This window comes from Scardinius erythrophthalmus, assembly GCF_964197995.2.
Source record: "Scardinius erythrophthalmus genome assembly, chromosome: 19".
Lineage (NCBI taxonomy): Eukaryota > Metazoa > Chordata > Actinopteri > Cypriniformes > Leuciscidae > Scardinius > Scardinius erythrophthalmus.
The window spans coordinates 547082-562081 of record NC_138239.1 but is presented as its reverse complement, the minus strand read 5'-3'; the positions used below and the strand labels follow the sequence as shown (position 1 = coordinate 562081).

The 15000-nt window shown below is 57.5% G+C and overlaps 1 protein-coding gene across 1 annotated transcript in view; it reads left to right on the top strand.

Moving 5' to 3' along the window:
• pole2 (polymerase (DNA directed), epsilon 2) overlaps window positions 1-15000 on the top strand; it is a 41878-nt gene that overhangs the window by 19059 nt on the left and 7819 nt on the right. Inside the window, exons 12-17 of the mRNA XM_081347497.1 lie at window positions 1426-1515; window positions 1604-1658; window positions 1804-1863; window positions 1984-2061; window positions 2144-2252; window positions 2655-2831. Coding sequence (XP_081203623.1) covers window positions 1426-1515; window positions 1604-1658; window positions 1804-1863; window positions 1984-2061; window positions 2144-2252; window positions 2655-2831 — 569 coding nt within the window. The remainder of the gene's footprint in view (window positions 1-1425; window positions 1516-1603; window positions 1659-1803; window positions 1864-1983; window positions 2062-2143; window positions 2253-2654; window positions 2832-15000) is intronic.

Below are 15000 nucleotides of genomic sequence, written 5' to 3'. Positions count from 1 at the left end.
AATGGGATGTGCACGACAGTGCTTATGTTTCTCATTTAAATAATTATTCTGTTGTCTTCAAAATCTTTGAGTTTTACTACCCTATGTAAATATGAGCATTATATTATCCTGCTTTCTAGATATTGATATCAGCATTGGCCGTATTGTTTGGCCACTGCTAAAAATATTAAAACCACTAGTCAGCATCACTAATTGACTAGTTGAGCTTCCTGAACATAAATAGGTATCCCATGACTCATGTACACAGGGTATGAATATAATAATGTATATTATTATAATTATTTAATAATGTGAACTGCGATTGTCACTCTGATAAAGCAAATGTAAACTGAATCTGCGATTGTGATTGAATTTTAACCAAGTCTGTAAGCTTCAAACGGATCCTTGCTCTCATTGGCTGTGTCTTGTCAGCTATAATTGCTCTTTCCAGCTAAATTTCCCCATTAGCCTGTATTTACATTGATGTTAACATGGACAATAATTATATTTAAAGATGGAGGTGGTTTCTCTTATTAATATCAGCCGAGATGTTAGACCTGTATCTGTACTGTATCAGTATTAGGGTTAACCCTAACCCTAACCCTTAGACCTGTATCTGTACTGTATCAGTATTAGGGTTAACCCTAACCCTAACCCTTAGACCTGTATCTGTACTGTATCAGTATTAGGGTTAACCCTAACCCTAACCCTTAGACCTGTATCTGTACTGTATCAGTATTAGGGTTAACCCTAACCCTTAGACCTGTATCTGTACTGTATCAGCATTAGGGCTAACCCTAACCCTTAGACCTGTATCTGTACTGTATCAGTATTAGGGCTAACCCTAACCCTTAGACCTGTATCTGTACTGTATCAGTATTAGGGTTAACCCTAACCCTTAGACCTGTATCTGTACTGTATCAGTATTAGGGTTAACCCTAACCCTTAGACCTGTATCTGTACTGTATCAGCATTAGGGTTAACCCTAACCCTTAGACCTGTATCTGTACTGTATCAGTATTAGGGTTAACCCTAACCCTTTGACCTGTATCTGTACTGTATCAGTATTAGGGTTAACCCTAACCCTAACCCTTAGACCTGTATCTGTACTGTATCAGTATTAGGGCTAACCCTAACCCTAACCCTTAGACCTGTATCTGTACTGTATCAGTATTAGGGCTAACCCTAACCCTAACCCTTAGACCTGTATCTGTACTGTATCAGTATTAGGGTTAACCCTAACCCTTAGACCTGTATCTGTACTGTATCAGTATTAGGGTTAACCCTAACCCTTAGACCTGTATCTGTACTGTATCAGTATTTTACTGCTAAACAAAAATGCTGCTTCAATTTCAGTGTATTATGACAATGATAAAAGGTGAGGAGCAGTGATGGGCTTTTCTCTGAATAAGCAAGCCCATGATCTCTTGATGTGTGATTGTTCAGGATACTCCGCCATGCCGCCGACCTGTTTCATATTCTGTGGGAATTTCTCCTCTGCTCCTTACGGCAGGAACCAGCTCCAAACACTCAAAGGTTCCACATCTCTTAAGAGCTTTTGCACAACTATGTTTTAAAGGGACATAAATTGTTCTCAGTTTAACAGTTTTTTTTCCCCCTTCAGATTCTTTTAAAGCACTTGCTGATCTGATTTGTGAATTTCCCAGCATTCACAACAGGTTAGATATTTTAATTAAACCTGAAACTGTGACGCATGAAAGCTTAAGACAAAGGTTTTGTCTTTCTGATGACACAGTGGTGTGTGAAGTATGAGTTTAGTTATGTACTAGACTTCACTGACTCCCTTTCAATGTGTTTTTGCAGCAGTCGTTTTGTGTTTGTTCCCGGACCAGAAGACCCGGGGCCCGGCGCGGTCTTGCCCAGGTATAATGTTAGGACCAGTGCTTCATCATCATCACATGCTGAACCTTCTTCGTTTGTGTTTGGGTCAGTCACCGTCTGTGAATGAATGCATTAAAGTGTAAAATGTGCTTGTGCGTACAGACCTCCGTTGGCGGAGCATCTCACAGAAGAGTTCAGAGCGCGCGTGCCGTTCTCCGTCTTCACCACCAACCCCTGCAGGTGAACAGCGAATGTGTGCCGCATTACCCAGCATTCCTCTGCTTCATCATCACTCGGTGATCATGCTTCTCTTCTGTTTCAGGATACAGTACTGCAGTCAAGAGATGGTGGTGATTCGAGAAGACCTCGTCAACAAGATGTGCCGAAACTGTGTTCGACTCCCAAGCAGCAACCTGGATATCCCTTCCCATGTGAGCCTGAGCTGTATATGCGTATCCGTGTGACGCCCTAATTCAGTCAGTTCATCATATAAAGTGATCGTTTCTCTTCAGAAAATTTGGACCAAACCACTCGATTCATATGGATTACTTTTACAATCTTTTAATGAACTTTTTGAAGCGACATAGTGGTAGTTGCGTAGCTGTCAATGGATCTCAAAAATATCTACATTTATATTTGTTCTGAAGATGAACAAAAGTCTCACGAGTTTGGAACGACATGAGGGAGAGTAAATGATGACAGTATTTTTTCATTCAAGTTTCATTCAATCTAACCCTTTAAGTTATTAACCCTTTAAGATTACTGTATTCTAAAGTGCTTGACGACATGCAGTGAGTTTCTCCTGTTTGATTAATTTTGCATTTGTTCAACAGTTTGTGAAAACCATCCTGTCACAAGGTCACCTGACGCCGCTCCCACTCTACGTGTGTCCGGTGTACTGGGCATATGATTACGCCTTACACGTTTATCCCGTGCCTGATGTCATCGTCTTCGCTGATAAATATGACCCTTTCAACGTCTCCAACACAGACTGCCTGTGCATCAACCCGGTACTCTAGCCTCCACTGACACCGAGTGCGTGAGTGAGTGAGTGCGCGAGTGAGTGAGTGCGCGAGTGAGTGAGTGCGCGAGTGAGTGAGTGCGCGAGTGAGTGAGTGAGTGAGTGCGCGAGTGAGTGAGTGCGCGAGTGAGTGAGTGCGCGAGTGAGTGAGTGCGCGAGTGAGTGAGTGCGCGAGTGAGTGAGTGCGCGAGTGAGTGAGTGCGCGAGTGAGTGAGTGCGCGAGTGAGTGTGTGCGTGCGTGAGTGAGTGCGCGAGTGCGTGAGTGAGTGAGTGCGCGAGTGAGTGCGCGAGTGAGTGCGCGAGTGAGTGCGCGAGTGAGTGAGTGAGAGTGAGTGAGTGCGCGAGTGAGTGAGTGCGCGAGTGAGTGAGTGCGCGAGTGAGTGCGCGAGTGAGTGCGCTAGTGAGTGAGTGCGTGAGAGTGAGTGCGTGCGAGTGCTTGAGTGAGTGCGCGTGTGCTTGCGTGAGAGTGAGTGCGTGAGAGTGAGTGTGCGAGTGCTTGAGTGAGTGCGCGAGTGCTTGAGTGAGTGCGCGAGTGAGTGAGTGAGTGCGTGAGTGAGTGAGTGCGTGAGTGAGTGCGTGAGTGAGTGCGTGAGTGAGTGCGTGAGTGAGTGCGTGAGTGAGTGCGTGAGTGAGTGCGTGAGTGAGTGCGTGAGTGCGTGAGTGAGTGCGTGAGTGAGTGCGTGAGTGAGTGCGCGAGTGAGAGAGTGAGTGAGTGCGCGAGTGAGTGCGCGAGTGAGTGCGCGAGTGAGTGCGCGAGTGAGTGCGCGAGTGAGTGCGCTAGTGAGTGAGTGCGTGAGAGTGAGTGCGTGCGAGTGCTTGAGTGAGTGCGCGTGTGCTTGCGTGAGAGTGAGTGCGTGAGAGTGAGTGTGCGAGTGCTTGAGTGAGTGCGCGTGTGCTTGAGTGCTTGAGTGAGTGCTTGAGTGAGTGCTTGAGTGAGTGCTTGAGTGAGTGCGCGAGTGAGTGAGTGCGTGAGTGAGTGCGTGCGTGAGTGAGTGAGCGAGCGAGCGAGGGAGCGAGCGTGCGAGGGAGCGAGTGTGCGAGGGAGTGAGTGCGCGAGTGTGAGTGCGTGAGAGTGAGTGTGCGAGTGCTTGCGTGAGAGTGAGTGCGTGAGAGTGAGTGTGCGAGTGAGTGCGCGAGTGAGTGCGCGAGTGAGTGAGTGCGTGAGTGAGTGCGTGCGTGAGTGAGTGAGCGAGCGAGCGAGGGAGCGAGCGTGCGAGGGAGCGAGCGTGCGAGGGAGCGAGTGTGCGAGGGAGTGAGTGCGCGAGTGTGAGTGCGTGAGAGTGAGTGTGCGAGTGCTTGCGTGAGAGTGAGTGCGTGAGTGAGTGCGTGCGTGAGTGAGTGAGCGAGCGAGCGAGGGAGCGAGCGTGCGAGGGAGCGAGCGTGCGAGGGAGCGAGTGTGCGAGGGAGTGAGTGCGCGAGTGTGAGTGCGTGAGAGTGAGTGTGCGAGTGCTTGCGTGAGAGTGAGTGCGTGAGAGTGAGTGCTTGAGTGAGTGCGCGAGTGAGTGCGCGAGTGAGTGAGTGAGTGCGCGTGTGCTTGAGTGAGTGCGCGTGTGCTTGAGTGAGTGCTTGAATGAGTGCTTGAGTGAGTGCTTGAGTGAGTGCTTGAGTGAGTGCGCGAGTGAGTGCGCGAGTGAGTGAGTGCGCGAGTGAGTGAGTGCGCGAGGGAGTGAGTGCGCGAGGGAGTGAGTGCGCGAGGGAGTGAGTGCGCGAGGGAGTGAGTGCGCGAGGGAGTGAGTGCGCGAGGGAGTGAGTGCGCGAGGGAGTGAGTGCGCGAGGGAGTGAGTGCGCAAGTGAGTGAGTGAGTGAGTGCGTGCGTGAGTGCGCGAGTGAGTGCGTGAGTGATTGAGTGCGTGAGTGAGTGCGTGCGTGAGTGAGTGCGTGCGCGAGTGAGTGCGCGAGTGAGTGAGTGAGTGCGTGAGTGAGTGCGTGAGTGAGTGCGCGAGTGAGAGAGTGAGTGTGCGAGTGCTTGAGTGAGTGCGCGTGTGCTTGAGTGAGTGCTTGAATGAGTGCTTGAGTGAGTGCTTGAGTGAGTGCTTGAGTGAGTGCGCGAGTGAGTGCGCGAGTGAGTGCGCGCGCGAGGGAGTGAGTGCGCGAGGGAGTGAGTGCGCGAGGGAGTGAGTGCGCGAGGGAGTGAGTGCGCGAGGGAGTGAGTGCGCGAGGGAGTGAGTGCGCGAGGGAGTGAGTGCGCGAGGGAGTGAGTGCGCGAGGGAGTGAGTGCGCGAGGGAGTGAGTGCGCGAGGGAGTGAGTGCGCGAGGGAGTGAGTGCGCGAGGGAGTGAGTGCGCGAGGGAGTGAGTGCGCGAGGGAGTGAGTGCGCGAGTGAGTGTGTGCGCGAGTGAGTGAGTGCGCGAGTGAGTGAGTGCGTGCGTGAGTGAGTGCGCGAGTGAGTGCGCGAGTGAGTGCGCGAGTGAGTGCGCGAGTGAGTGCGCGAGTGAGTGCGCGAGTGAGTGCGCGAGTGAGTGCGCGAGTGAGTGCGCGAGTGAGTGCGCTAGTGAGTGAGTGCGCGAGTGAGTGCGCTAGTGAGTGAGTGCGCGAGTGAGTGCGCTAGTGCGTGAGTGCGCGAGTGAGTGCGCGAGTGAGTGCGCTAGTGAGTGAGTGCGTGAGAGTGAGTGCGTGCGAGTGCTTGAGTGAGTGCGCGTGTGCTTGCGTGAGAGTGAGTGCGTGAGAGTGAGTGTGCGAGTGCTTGAGTGAGTGCGCGTGTGCTTGAGTGAGTGCGCGAGTGCTTGAGTGAGTGCGCGAGTGAGTGCGCGAGTGAGTGAGTGCGTGAGTGAGTGCGTGCGTGAGGGAGTGAGTGCGCGAGGGAGTGAGTGCGCGAGGGAGTGAGTGCGCGAGGGAGTGAGTGCGCGATGGAGTGAGTGCGCGAGGGAGTGAGTGCGCGAGTGAGTGCGTGAGTGATTGAGTGCGTGAGTGAGTGCGTGCGCGAGTGAGTGAGTGCGTGCGCGAGTGAGTGCGTGCGCGAGTGAGTGAGTGCGCGAGTGAGTGAGTGCGTGAGTGAGTGCGCGAGTGAGTGCGCGAGTGAGTGCGCGAGTGAGTGCGCGAGTGAGTGCGCGAGTGAGTGCGCGAGTGAGTGCGCGAGTGAGTGCGCGAGTGAGTGCGCGAGTGAGTGCGCGAGTGAGTGCGCGAGTGAGTGCGCGAGTGAGTGCGCGAGTGAGTGCGCGAGTGAGTGCGCGAGTGAGTGCGCGAGTGAGTGAGTGCGTGCGAGTGCTTGAGTGAGTGCGCGTGTGCTTGCGTGAGAGTGAGTGCGTGAGAGTGAGTGTGCGAGTGCTTGAGTGAGTGCGCGTGTGCTTGAGTGAGTGCGCGAGTGCTTGAGTGAGTGCGCGAGTGAGTGCGCGAGTGAGTGAGTGCGTGAGTGAGTGCGTGCGTGAGTGAGTGAGCGAGCGAGCGAGGGAGCGAGCGTGCGAGGGAGTGAGCGTGCGTGAGTGCGCGAGTGCGTGCGCGAGTGAGTGAGCGAGTGCGTGAGTGAGTGAGTGCGTGAGTGAGTGCGTGAGTGAGTGCGTGAGTGAGTGCGTGAGTGAGTGCGTGAGTGAGTGCGTGAGTGAGTGCGTGAGTGAGTGCGTGAGTGAGTGCGTGAGTGAGTGCGCGAGTGAGAGAGTGAGTGAGTGCGCGAGTGAGTGCGCGAGTGAGTGCGCGAGTGAGTGCGCGAGTGAGTGCGCGAGTGAGTGCGCGAGTGAGTGAGTGCGTGAGAGTGAGTGCGTGCGAGTGCTTGAGTGAGTGCGCGTGTGCTTGCGTGAGAGTGAGTGCGTGAGAGTGAGTGTGCGAGTGCTTGAGTGAGTGCGCGTGTGCTTGAGTGAGTGCGCGAGTGAGTGCGCGAGTGAGTGCGCGAGTGAGTGAGTGCGTGAGAGTGAGTGCGTGAGAGTGAGTGCTTGAGTGAGTGCTTGAGTGAGTGCGCGAGTGAGTGCGCGAGTGAGTGCGCTAGTGAGTGAGTGCGTGAGAGTGAGTGCGTGCGAGTGCTTGAGTGAGTGCGCGTGTGCTTGCGTGAGAGTGAGTGCGTGAGAGTGAGTGTGCGAGTGCTTGAGTGAGTGCGCGAGTGAGTGCGCGAGTGAGTGCGCGAGTGAGTGAGTGAGTGCGTGAGTGAGTGAGTGCGTGAGTGAGTGCGTGAGTGAGTGCGTGAGTGAGTGCGTGAGTGAGTGCGTGAGTGAGTGCGTGAGTGAGTGCGTGAGTGAGTGCGTGAGTGCGTGAGTGAGTGCGTGAGTGAGTGCGTGAGTGAGTGCGCGAGTGAGAGAGTGAGTGAGTGCGCGAGTGAGTGCGCGAGTGAGTGCGCGAGTGAGTGCGCGAGTGAGTGCGCGAGTGAGTGCGCTAGTGAGTGAGTGCGTGAGAGTGAGTGCGTGCGAGTGCTTGAGTGAGTGCGCGTGTGCTTGCGTGAGAGTGAGTGCGTGAGAGTGAGTGTGCGAGTGCTTGAGTGAGTGCGCGTGTGCTTGAGTGAGTGCGCGAGTGAGTGCGTGAGTGATTGAGTGCGTGAGTGAGTGCGTGCGCGAGTGAGTGCGTGCGCGAGTGAGTGCGTGAGTGAGTGCGTGAGTGAGTGCGTGAGTGAGTGCGTGAGTGAGTGCGCGAGTGAGAGAGTGAGTGTGCGAGTGCTTGAGTGAGTGCGCGTGTGCTTGAGTGAGTGCTTGAGTGAGTGCTTGAGTGAGTGCGCGAGTGAGTGCGCGAGTGAGTGCGCGAGGGAGTGCGCGAGGGAGTGAGTGCGCGAGGGAGTGAGTGCGCGAGGGAGTGAGTGCGCGAGGGAGTGAGTGCGCGAGGGAGTGAGTGCGCGAGTGAGTGAGTGAGTGAGTGCGTGCGTGCGTGAGTGCGCGAGTGAGTGCGTGCGCGAGTGAGTGCGTGCGCGAGTGAGTGCGTGCGCGAGTGAGTGAGTGAGTGCGCGAGTGAGAGAGTGAGTGAGTGCGTGAGTGAGTGCGCGAGTAAGTGAGTGTATGGGTTGAGATTTCGGTCAGAATTCTGCGCGCGCAAGATCACATTTTGAGCGTGCAAAAGGGCATTTCACACGCGCGTGAACTGAGTTTTGCGGAGAAATGTTCGTCTCGCAGATAAGAAAATATTGCGAGCGAACGAAAATCAATTTTGCATTTAAAATAAGTATTTGGATTTGCGCGGACGTTCTCTTTCGCGTGTGCAAAGTTTCACTTTCTTGCTCCTTTCATACCAGCCGTGAGCGCTCTCTAAGCGCAGACGGCTCGCTTGCTCAACACAACCCAGCGTTACAATATGCCATAATTCCAGCCAATCAGAGATGAGACTGCTAAATTCTGATTGGCTGGCTTGAAAACCAATCACAATACTCCCTGCATCACCGACTGCGGAAGAGAACTAGTGCAGTTGAGTAAAGTGAGTTGAGCATGCGTGCGTGCGTGCGTGCGTGCGTGAGTGAGTGAGTGCGTGAGAGTGCGCGTGAGTTAGTGCGTGAGTGAGTGCGTGCGTGCGTGAGAGTGCGTGCGTGAGAGTGCGTGCGTGAGTGCGTGCGTGAGTGCGTGCGTGAGTGAGTGCGTGAGTGCGTGCGTGAGAGTGCGTGCGTGTGAATGAGTGCGTGCGTGAGAGTGCGTGCGTGTGAATGAGTGCGTGAGTGAGTGCGTGCGTGTGAATGAGTGCGTGAGTGAGAGTGAGTGAGTGAGTGAGGGCGTGCGTGCGTGAGTGAGGGCGTGCGTGAGTGAGTGAGTGAGGGCGTGCGTGAGAGTGCGTGAGTGAGGGCGTGCGTGAGAGTGCGTGAGTGAGTGAGTGAGGGCGTGCGTGAGAGTGCGTGAGTGAGGGCGTGCGTGAGTGAGGGCGTGAGTGAGGGCGTGCGTGAGTGAGTGAGTGAGTGAGTGAGTGAGTGAGTGAGGGCGTGAGTGAGTGAGTGAGGGCGTGCGTGAGAGTGCGTGAGTGAGTGAGTGAGGGCGTGCGTGAGAGTGCGTGAGTGAGTGAGTGAGGGCGTGCGTGAGAGTGCGTGAGTGAGTGAGTGAGGGCGTGCGTGAGTGAGTGCGTGAGTGAGTGAGTGAGGGCGTGCGTGAGAGTGCGTGAGTGAGTGAGTGAGGGCGTGCGTGAGAGTGCGTGAGTGAGTGAGTGAGGGCGTGCGTGAGTGAGTGCGTGAGTGAGTGAGTGAGGGCGTGCGTGAGAGTGCGTGAGTGAGTGAGTGAGGGCGTGCGTGAGAGTGCGTGAGTGAGTGAGTGAGTGAGTGAGGGCGTGCGTGAGAGTGCGTGAGTGAGGGCGTGCGTGAGTGAGGGCGTGCGTGAGTGCGTGAGTGAGTGAGTGAAGGCGTGCGTGAGAGTGCGTGAGTGAGGGCGTGCGTGAGTGAGGGCGTGCGTGAGAGTGCGTGAGTGAGTGAGTGAGGGCGTGCGTGAGTGAGGGCGCGTGTGCTTGAGTGAGTGCGCGAGTGCTTGAGTGAGTGCTTGAGTGAGTGCGCGAGTGAGTGCGTGAGTGAGTGCGTGCGTGAGTGAGTGAGCGAGCGAGCGAGCGAGGGAGCGAGCGAGCGAGGGAGCGAGCGTGCGAGGGAGCGAGCGTGCGAGGGAGCGAGCGTGCGAGGGAGCGAGCGTGCGAGGGAGTGAGTGCGTGCGTGAGTGCGCGAGTGAGTGCGTGAGTGATTGACTGCGTGAGTGAGTGCGTGAGTGAGTGCGTGAGTGAGTGCCTGAGTGAGTGCGCGAGTGAGTGCGCGAGTGAGTGCGCGAGTGAGTGCGCGAGTGAGTGCGCGAGTGAGTGCGCTAGTGAGTGAGTGCGTGAGTGAGTGCGTGAGTGAGTGCGTGAGTGAGTGCGTGAGTGAGTGCGGGAGTGAGTGCGTGAGTGAGTGCCTGAGTGAGTGCGTGAGTGAGTGCTTGAGTGAGTGCGCGAGTGAGTGCGCGAGTGAGTGCGCTAGTGAGTGAGTGCGCGTGTGCTTGAGTGAGTGCGCGAGTGAGTGCGCGAGGGAGTGAGTGCGTGCGTGAGTGCGCGAGTGAGTGCGTGAGTGATTGAGTGCGTGAGTGAGTGCGTGCGCGAGTGAGTGAGTGCGCGAGTGAGTGAGTGCGTGAGTGAGTGCGTGAGTGAGTGCGTGAGTGAGTGCGTGAGTGAGTGCGCGAGTGAGTGCGCGAGTGAGTGCGCGAGTGAGTGCGCGAGTGAGTGCGCGAGTGAGTGCGCGAGTGAGTGCGCGAGTGAGTGCGCTAGTGAGTGAGTGCGTGAGAGTGAGTGCGTGCGAGTGCTTGAGTGAGTGCGCGTGTGCTTGAGTGAGTGCGCGAGTGCTTGAGTGAGTGCGCGAGTGCTTGAGTGAGTGCGCGAGTGCTTGAGTGAGTGCTTGAGTGAGTGCGCGAGTGAGTGCGCGAGTGAGTGCGCGAGTGAGTGCGCGAGTGAGTGCGCGAGTGAGTGCGCGAGAGTGCGCGAGTGAGTGCGCGAGTGAGTGAGTGAGTGAGTGCGTGAGTGAGTGAGCGAGCGAGCGAGGGAGCGAGCGAGCGAGGGAGCGAGCGTGCGAGGGAGTGAGCGTGCGAGGGAGTGAGCGTGCGAGGGAGTGAGTGCGCGAGTGTGAGTGCGTGAGAGTGAGTGTGCTAGTGCTTGCGTGAGAGTGAGTGCGTGAGAGTGAGTGTGCGAGTGCTTGAGTGAGTGCGCGTGTGCTTGAGTGAGTGCGCGTGTGCTTGAGTGAGTGCGCGTGTGCTTGAGTGAGTGCTTGAGTGAGTGCTTGAGTGAGTGCTTGAGTGAGTGCTTGAGTGAGTGCGCGAGTGAGTGCGCGAGTGAGTGCGCGAGTGAGTGCGTGAGGGAGTGAGTGCGCGAGGGAGTGAGTGCGCGAGGGAGTGAGTGCGCAAGGGAGTGAGTGCGCGAGGGAGTGAGTGCGCGAGGGAGTGAGTGCGCGAGGGAGTGAGTGCGCGAGTGCGTGCGTGAGTGCGCGAGTGAGTGCGTGAGTGATTGAGTGCGTGAGTGAGTGCGTGCGCGAGTGAGTGCGTGCGCGAGTGAGTGAGTGAGTGCGTGAGTGAGTGCGTGAGTGAGTGCGCGAGTGAGAGAGTGAGTGTGCGAGTGCTTGAGTGAGTGCGCGTGTGCTTGAGTGAGTGCTTGAGTGAGTGCGCGAGGGAGTGAGTGCGCGAGGGAGTGAGTGCGCGAGGGAGTGAGTGCGCGAGGGAGTGAGTGCGCGAGGGAGTGAGTGCGCGAGGGAGTGAGTGCGCGAGGGAGTGAGTGCGCGAGGGAGTGAGTGCGCGAGGGAGTGAGTGCGCGAGGGAGTGAGTGCGCGAGGGAGTGAGTGCGCGAGGGAGTGAGTGCGCGAGTGAGTGAGTGAGTGAGTGCGTGCGTGCGTGAGTGCGCGAGTGAGTGCGTGCGCGAGTGAGTGCGTGCGCGAGTGAGTGCGTGCGCGAGTGAGTGCGTGCGCGAGTGAGTGCGCGAGTGAGAGAGTGAGTGAGTGCGTGAGTGAGTGCGCGAGTAAGTGAGTGTATGGGTTGAGATTTCGGTCAGAATTCTGCGCGCGCAAGATCACATTTTGAGCGTGCAAAAGGGCATTTCACACGCGCGTGAACTGAGTTTTGCGGAGAAATGTTCGTCTCGCAGATAAGAAAATATTGCGAGCGAACGAAAATCAATTTTGCATTTAAAATAAGTATTTGGATTTGTGAGTGAGTGAGTGCGCGAGTGAGTGAGTGAGTGAGTGCGCGAGTGAGTGAGTGCGCGAGTGAGTGAGTGCGCGAGTGAGTGAGTGCGCGAGTGAGTGAGTGCGCGAGTGAGTGAGTGCGCGAGTGAGTGAGTGCGCGAGTGAGTGAGTGCGCGAGTGAGTGTGTGCGTGCGTGAGTGAGTGCGCGAGTGCGTGAGTGAGTGAGTGCGCGAGTGAGTGCGCGAGTGAGTGCGCGAGTGAGTGCGCGAGTGAGTGAGTGAGAGTGAGTGAGTGCGCGAGTGAGTGAGTGCGCGAGTGAGTGAGTGCGCGAGTGAGTGCGCGAGTGAGTGCGCTAGTGAGTGAGTGCGTGAGAGTGAGTGCGTGCGAGTGCTTGAGTGAGTGCGCGTGTGCTTGCGTGAGAGTGAGTGCGTGAGAGTGAGTGTGCGAGTGCTTGAGTGAGTGCGCGAGTGCTTGAGTGAGTGCGCGAGTGAGTGAGTGAGTGCGTGAGTGAGTGAGTGCGTGAGTGAGTGCGTGAGTGAGTGCGTGAGTGAGTGCGTGAGTGAGTGCGTGAGTGAGTGCGTGAGTGAGTGCGTGAGTGAGTGCGTGAGTGCGTGAGTGAGTGCGTGAGTGAGTGCGTGAGTGAGTGCGCGAGTGAGAGAGTGAGTGAGTGCGCGAGTGAGTGCGCGAGTGAGTGCGCGAGTGAGTGCGCGAGTGAGTGCGCGAGTGAGTGCGCTAGTGAGTGAGTGCTTGAGTGAGTGCGCGTGTGCTTGCGTGAGAGTGAGTGCGTGAGAGTGAGTGTGCGAGTGCTTGAGTGAGTGCGCGTGTGCTTGAGTGCTTGAGTGAGTGCTTGAGTGAGTGCTTGAGTGAGTGCTTGAGTGAGTGCGCGAGTGAGTGAGTGCGTGAGTGAGTGCGTGCGTGAGTGAGTGAGCGAGCGAGCGAGGGAGCGAGCGTGCGAGGGAGCGAGTGTGCGAGGGAGTGAGTGCGCGAGTGTGAGTGCGTGAGAGTGAGTGTGCGAGTGCTTGCGTGAGAGTGAGTGCGTGAGAGTGAGTGTGCGAGTGAGTGCGCGAGTGAGTGCGCGAGTGAGTGAGTGCGTGAGTGAGTGCGTGCGTGAGTGAGTGAGCGAGCGAGCGAGGGAGCGAGCGTGCGAGGGAGCGAGCGTGCGAGGGAGCGAGTGTGCGAGGGAGTGAGTGCGCGAGTGTGAGTGCGTGAGAGTGAGTGTGCGAGTGCTTGCGTGAGAGTGAGTGCGTGAGTGAGTGCGTGCGTGAGTGAGTGAGCGAGCGAGCGAGGGAGCGAGCGTGCGAGGGAGCGAGCGTGCGAGGGAGCGAGTGTGCGAGGGAGTGAGTGCGCGAGTGTGAGTGCGTGAGAGTGAGTGTGCGAGTGCTTGCGTGAGAGTGAGTGCGTGAGAGTGAGTGCTTGAGTGAGTGCGCGAGTGAGTGCGCGAGTGAGTGAGTGAGTGCGCGTGTGCTTGAGTGAGTGCGCGTGTGCTTGAGTGAGTGCTTGAATGAGTGCTTGAGTGAGTGCTTGAGTGAGTGCTTGAGTGAGTGCGCGAGTGAGTGCGCGAGTGAGTGAGTGCGCGAGTGAGTGAGTGCGCGAGGGAGTGAGTGCGCGAGGGAGTGAGTGCGCGAGGGAGTGAGTGCGCGAGGGAGTGAGTGCGCGAGGGAGTGAGTGCGCGAGGGAGTGAGTGCGCGAGGGAGTGAGTGCGCGAGGGAGTGAGTGCGCAAGTGAGTGAGTGAGTGAGTGCGTGCGTGAGTGCGCGAGTGAGTGCGTGAGTGATTGAGTGCGTGAGTGAGTGCGTGCGTGAGTGAGTGCGTGCGCGAGTGAGTGCGCGAGTGAGTGAGTGAGTGCGTGAGTGAGTGCGTGAGTGAGTGCGCGAGTGAGAGAGTGAGTGTGCGAGTGCTTGAGTGAGTGCGCGTGTGCTTGAGTGAGTGCTTGAATGAGTGCTTGAGTGAGTGCTTGAGTGAGTGCTTGAGTGAGTGCGCGAGTGAGTGCGCGAGTGAGTGCGCGCGCGAGGGAGTGAGTGCGCGAGGGAGTGAGTGCGCGAGGGAGTGAGTGCGCGAGGGAGTGAGTGCGCGAGGGAGTGAGTGCGCGAGGGAGTGAGTGCGCGAGGGAGTGAGTGCGCGAGGGAGTGAGTGCGCGAGGGAGTGAGTGCGCGAGGGAGTGAGTGCGCGAGGGAGTGAGTGCGCGAGGGAGTGAGTGCGCGAGGGAGTGAGTGCGCGAGGGAGTGAGTGCGCGAGGGAGTGAGTGCGCGAGTGAGTGTGTGCGCGAGTGAGTGAGTGCGCGAGTGAGTGAGTGCGTGCGTGAGTGAGTGCGCGAGTGAGTGCGCGAGTGAGTGCGCGAGTGAGTGCGCGAGTGAGTGCGCGAGTGAGTGCGCGAGTGAGTGCGCGAGTGAGTGCGCGAGTGAGTGCGCGAGTGAGTGCGCTAGTGAGTGAGTGCGCGAGTGAGTGCGCTAGTGAGTGAGTGCGCGAGTGAGTGCGCTAGTGCGTGAGTGCGCGAGTGAGTGCGCGAGTGAGTGCGCTAGTGAGTGAGTGCGTGAGAGTGAGTGCGTGCGAGTGCTTGAGTGAGTGCGCGTGTGCTTGCGTGAGAGTGAGTGCGTGAGAGTGAGTGTGCGAGTGCTTGAGTGAGTGCGCGTGTGCTTGAGTGAGTGCGCGAGTGCTTGAGTGAGTGCGCGAGTGAGTGCGCGAGTGAGTGAGTGCGTGAGTGAGTGCGTGCGTGAGGGAGTGAGTGCGCGAGGGAGTGAGTGCGCGAGGGAGTGAGTGCGCGAGGGAGTGAGTGCGCGATGGAGTGAGTGCGCGAGGGAGTGAGTGCGCGAGTGAGTGCGTGAGTGATTGAGTGCGTGAGTGAGTGCGTGCGCGAGTGAGTGAGTGCGTGCGCGAGTGAGTGCGTGCGCGAGTGAGTGAGTGCGCGAGTGAGTGAGTGCGTGAGTGAGTGCGCGAGTGAGTGCGCGAGTGAGTGCGCGAGTGAGTGCGCGAGTGAGTGCGCGAGTGAGTGCGCGAGTGAGTGCGCGAGTGAGTGCGCGAGTGAGTGCGCGAGTGAGTGCGCGAGTGAGTGCGCGAGTGAGTGCGCGAGTGAGTGCGCGAGTGAGTGCGCGAGTGAGTGCGCGAGTGAGTGCGCGAGTGAGTGAGTGCGTGCGAGTGCTTGAGTGAGTGCGCGTGTGCTTGCGTGAGAGTGAGTGCGTGAGAGTGAGTGTGCGAGTGCTTGAGTGAGTGCGCGTGTGCTTGAGTGAGTGCGCGAGTGCTTGAGTGAGTGCGCGAGTGAGTGCGCGAGTGAGTGAGTGCGTGAGTGAGTGCGTGCGTGAGTGAGTGAGCGAGCGAGCGAGGGAGCGAGCGTGCGAGGGAGTGAGCGTGCGTGAGTGCGCGAGTGCGTGCGCGAGTGAGTGAGCGAGTGCGTGAGTGAGTGAGTGCGTGAGTGAGTGCGTGAGTGAGTGCGTGAGTGAGTGCGTGAGTGAGTGCGTGAGTGAGTGCGTGAGTGAGTGCGTGAGTGAGTGCGTGAGTGAGTGCGTGAGTGAGTGCGCGAGTGAGAGAGTGAGTGAGTGCGCGAGTGAGTGCGCGAGTGAGTGCGCGAGTGAGTGCGCGAGTGAGTGCGCGAGTGAGTGCGCGAGTGAGTGAGTGCGTGAGAGTGAGTGCGTGCGAGTGCTTGAGTGAGTGCGCGTGTGCTTGCGT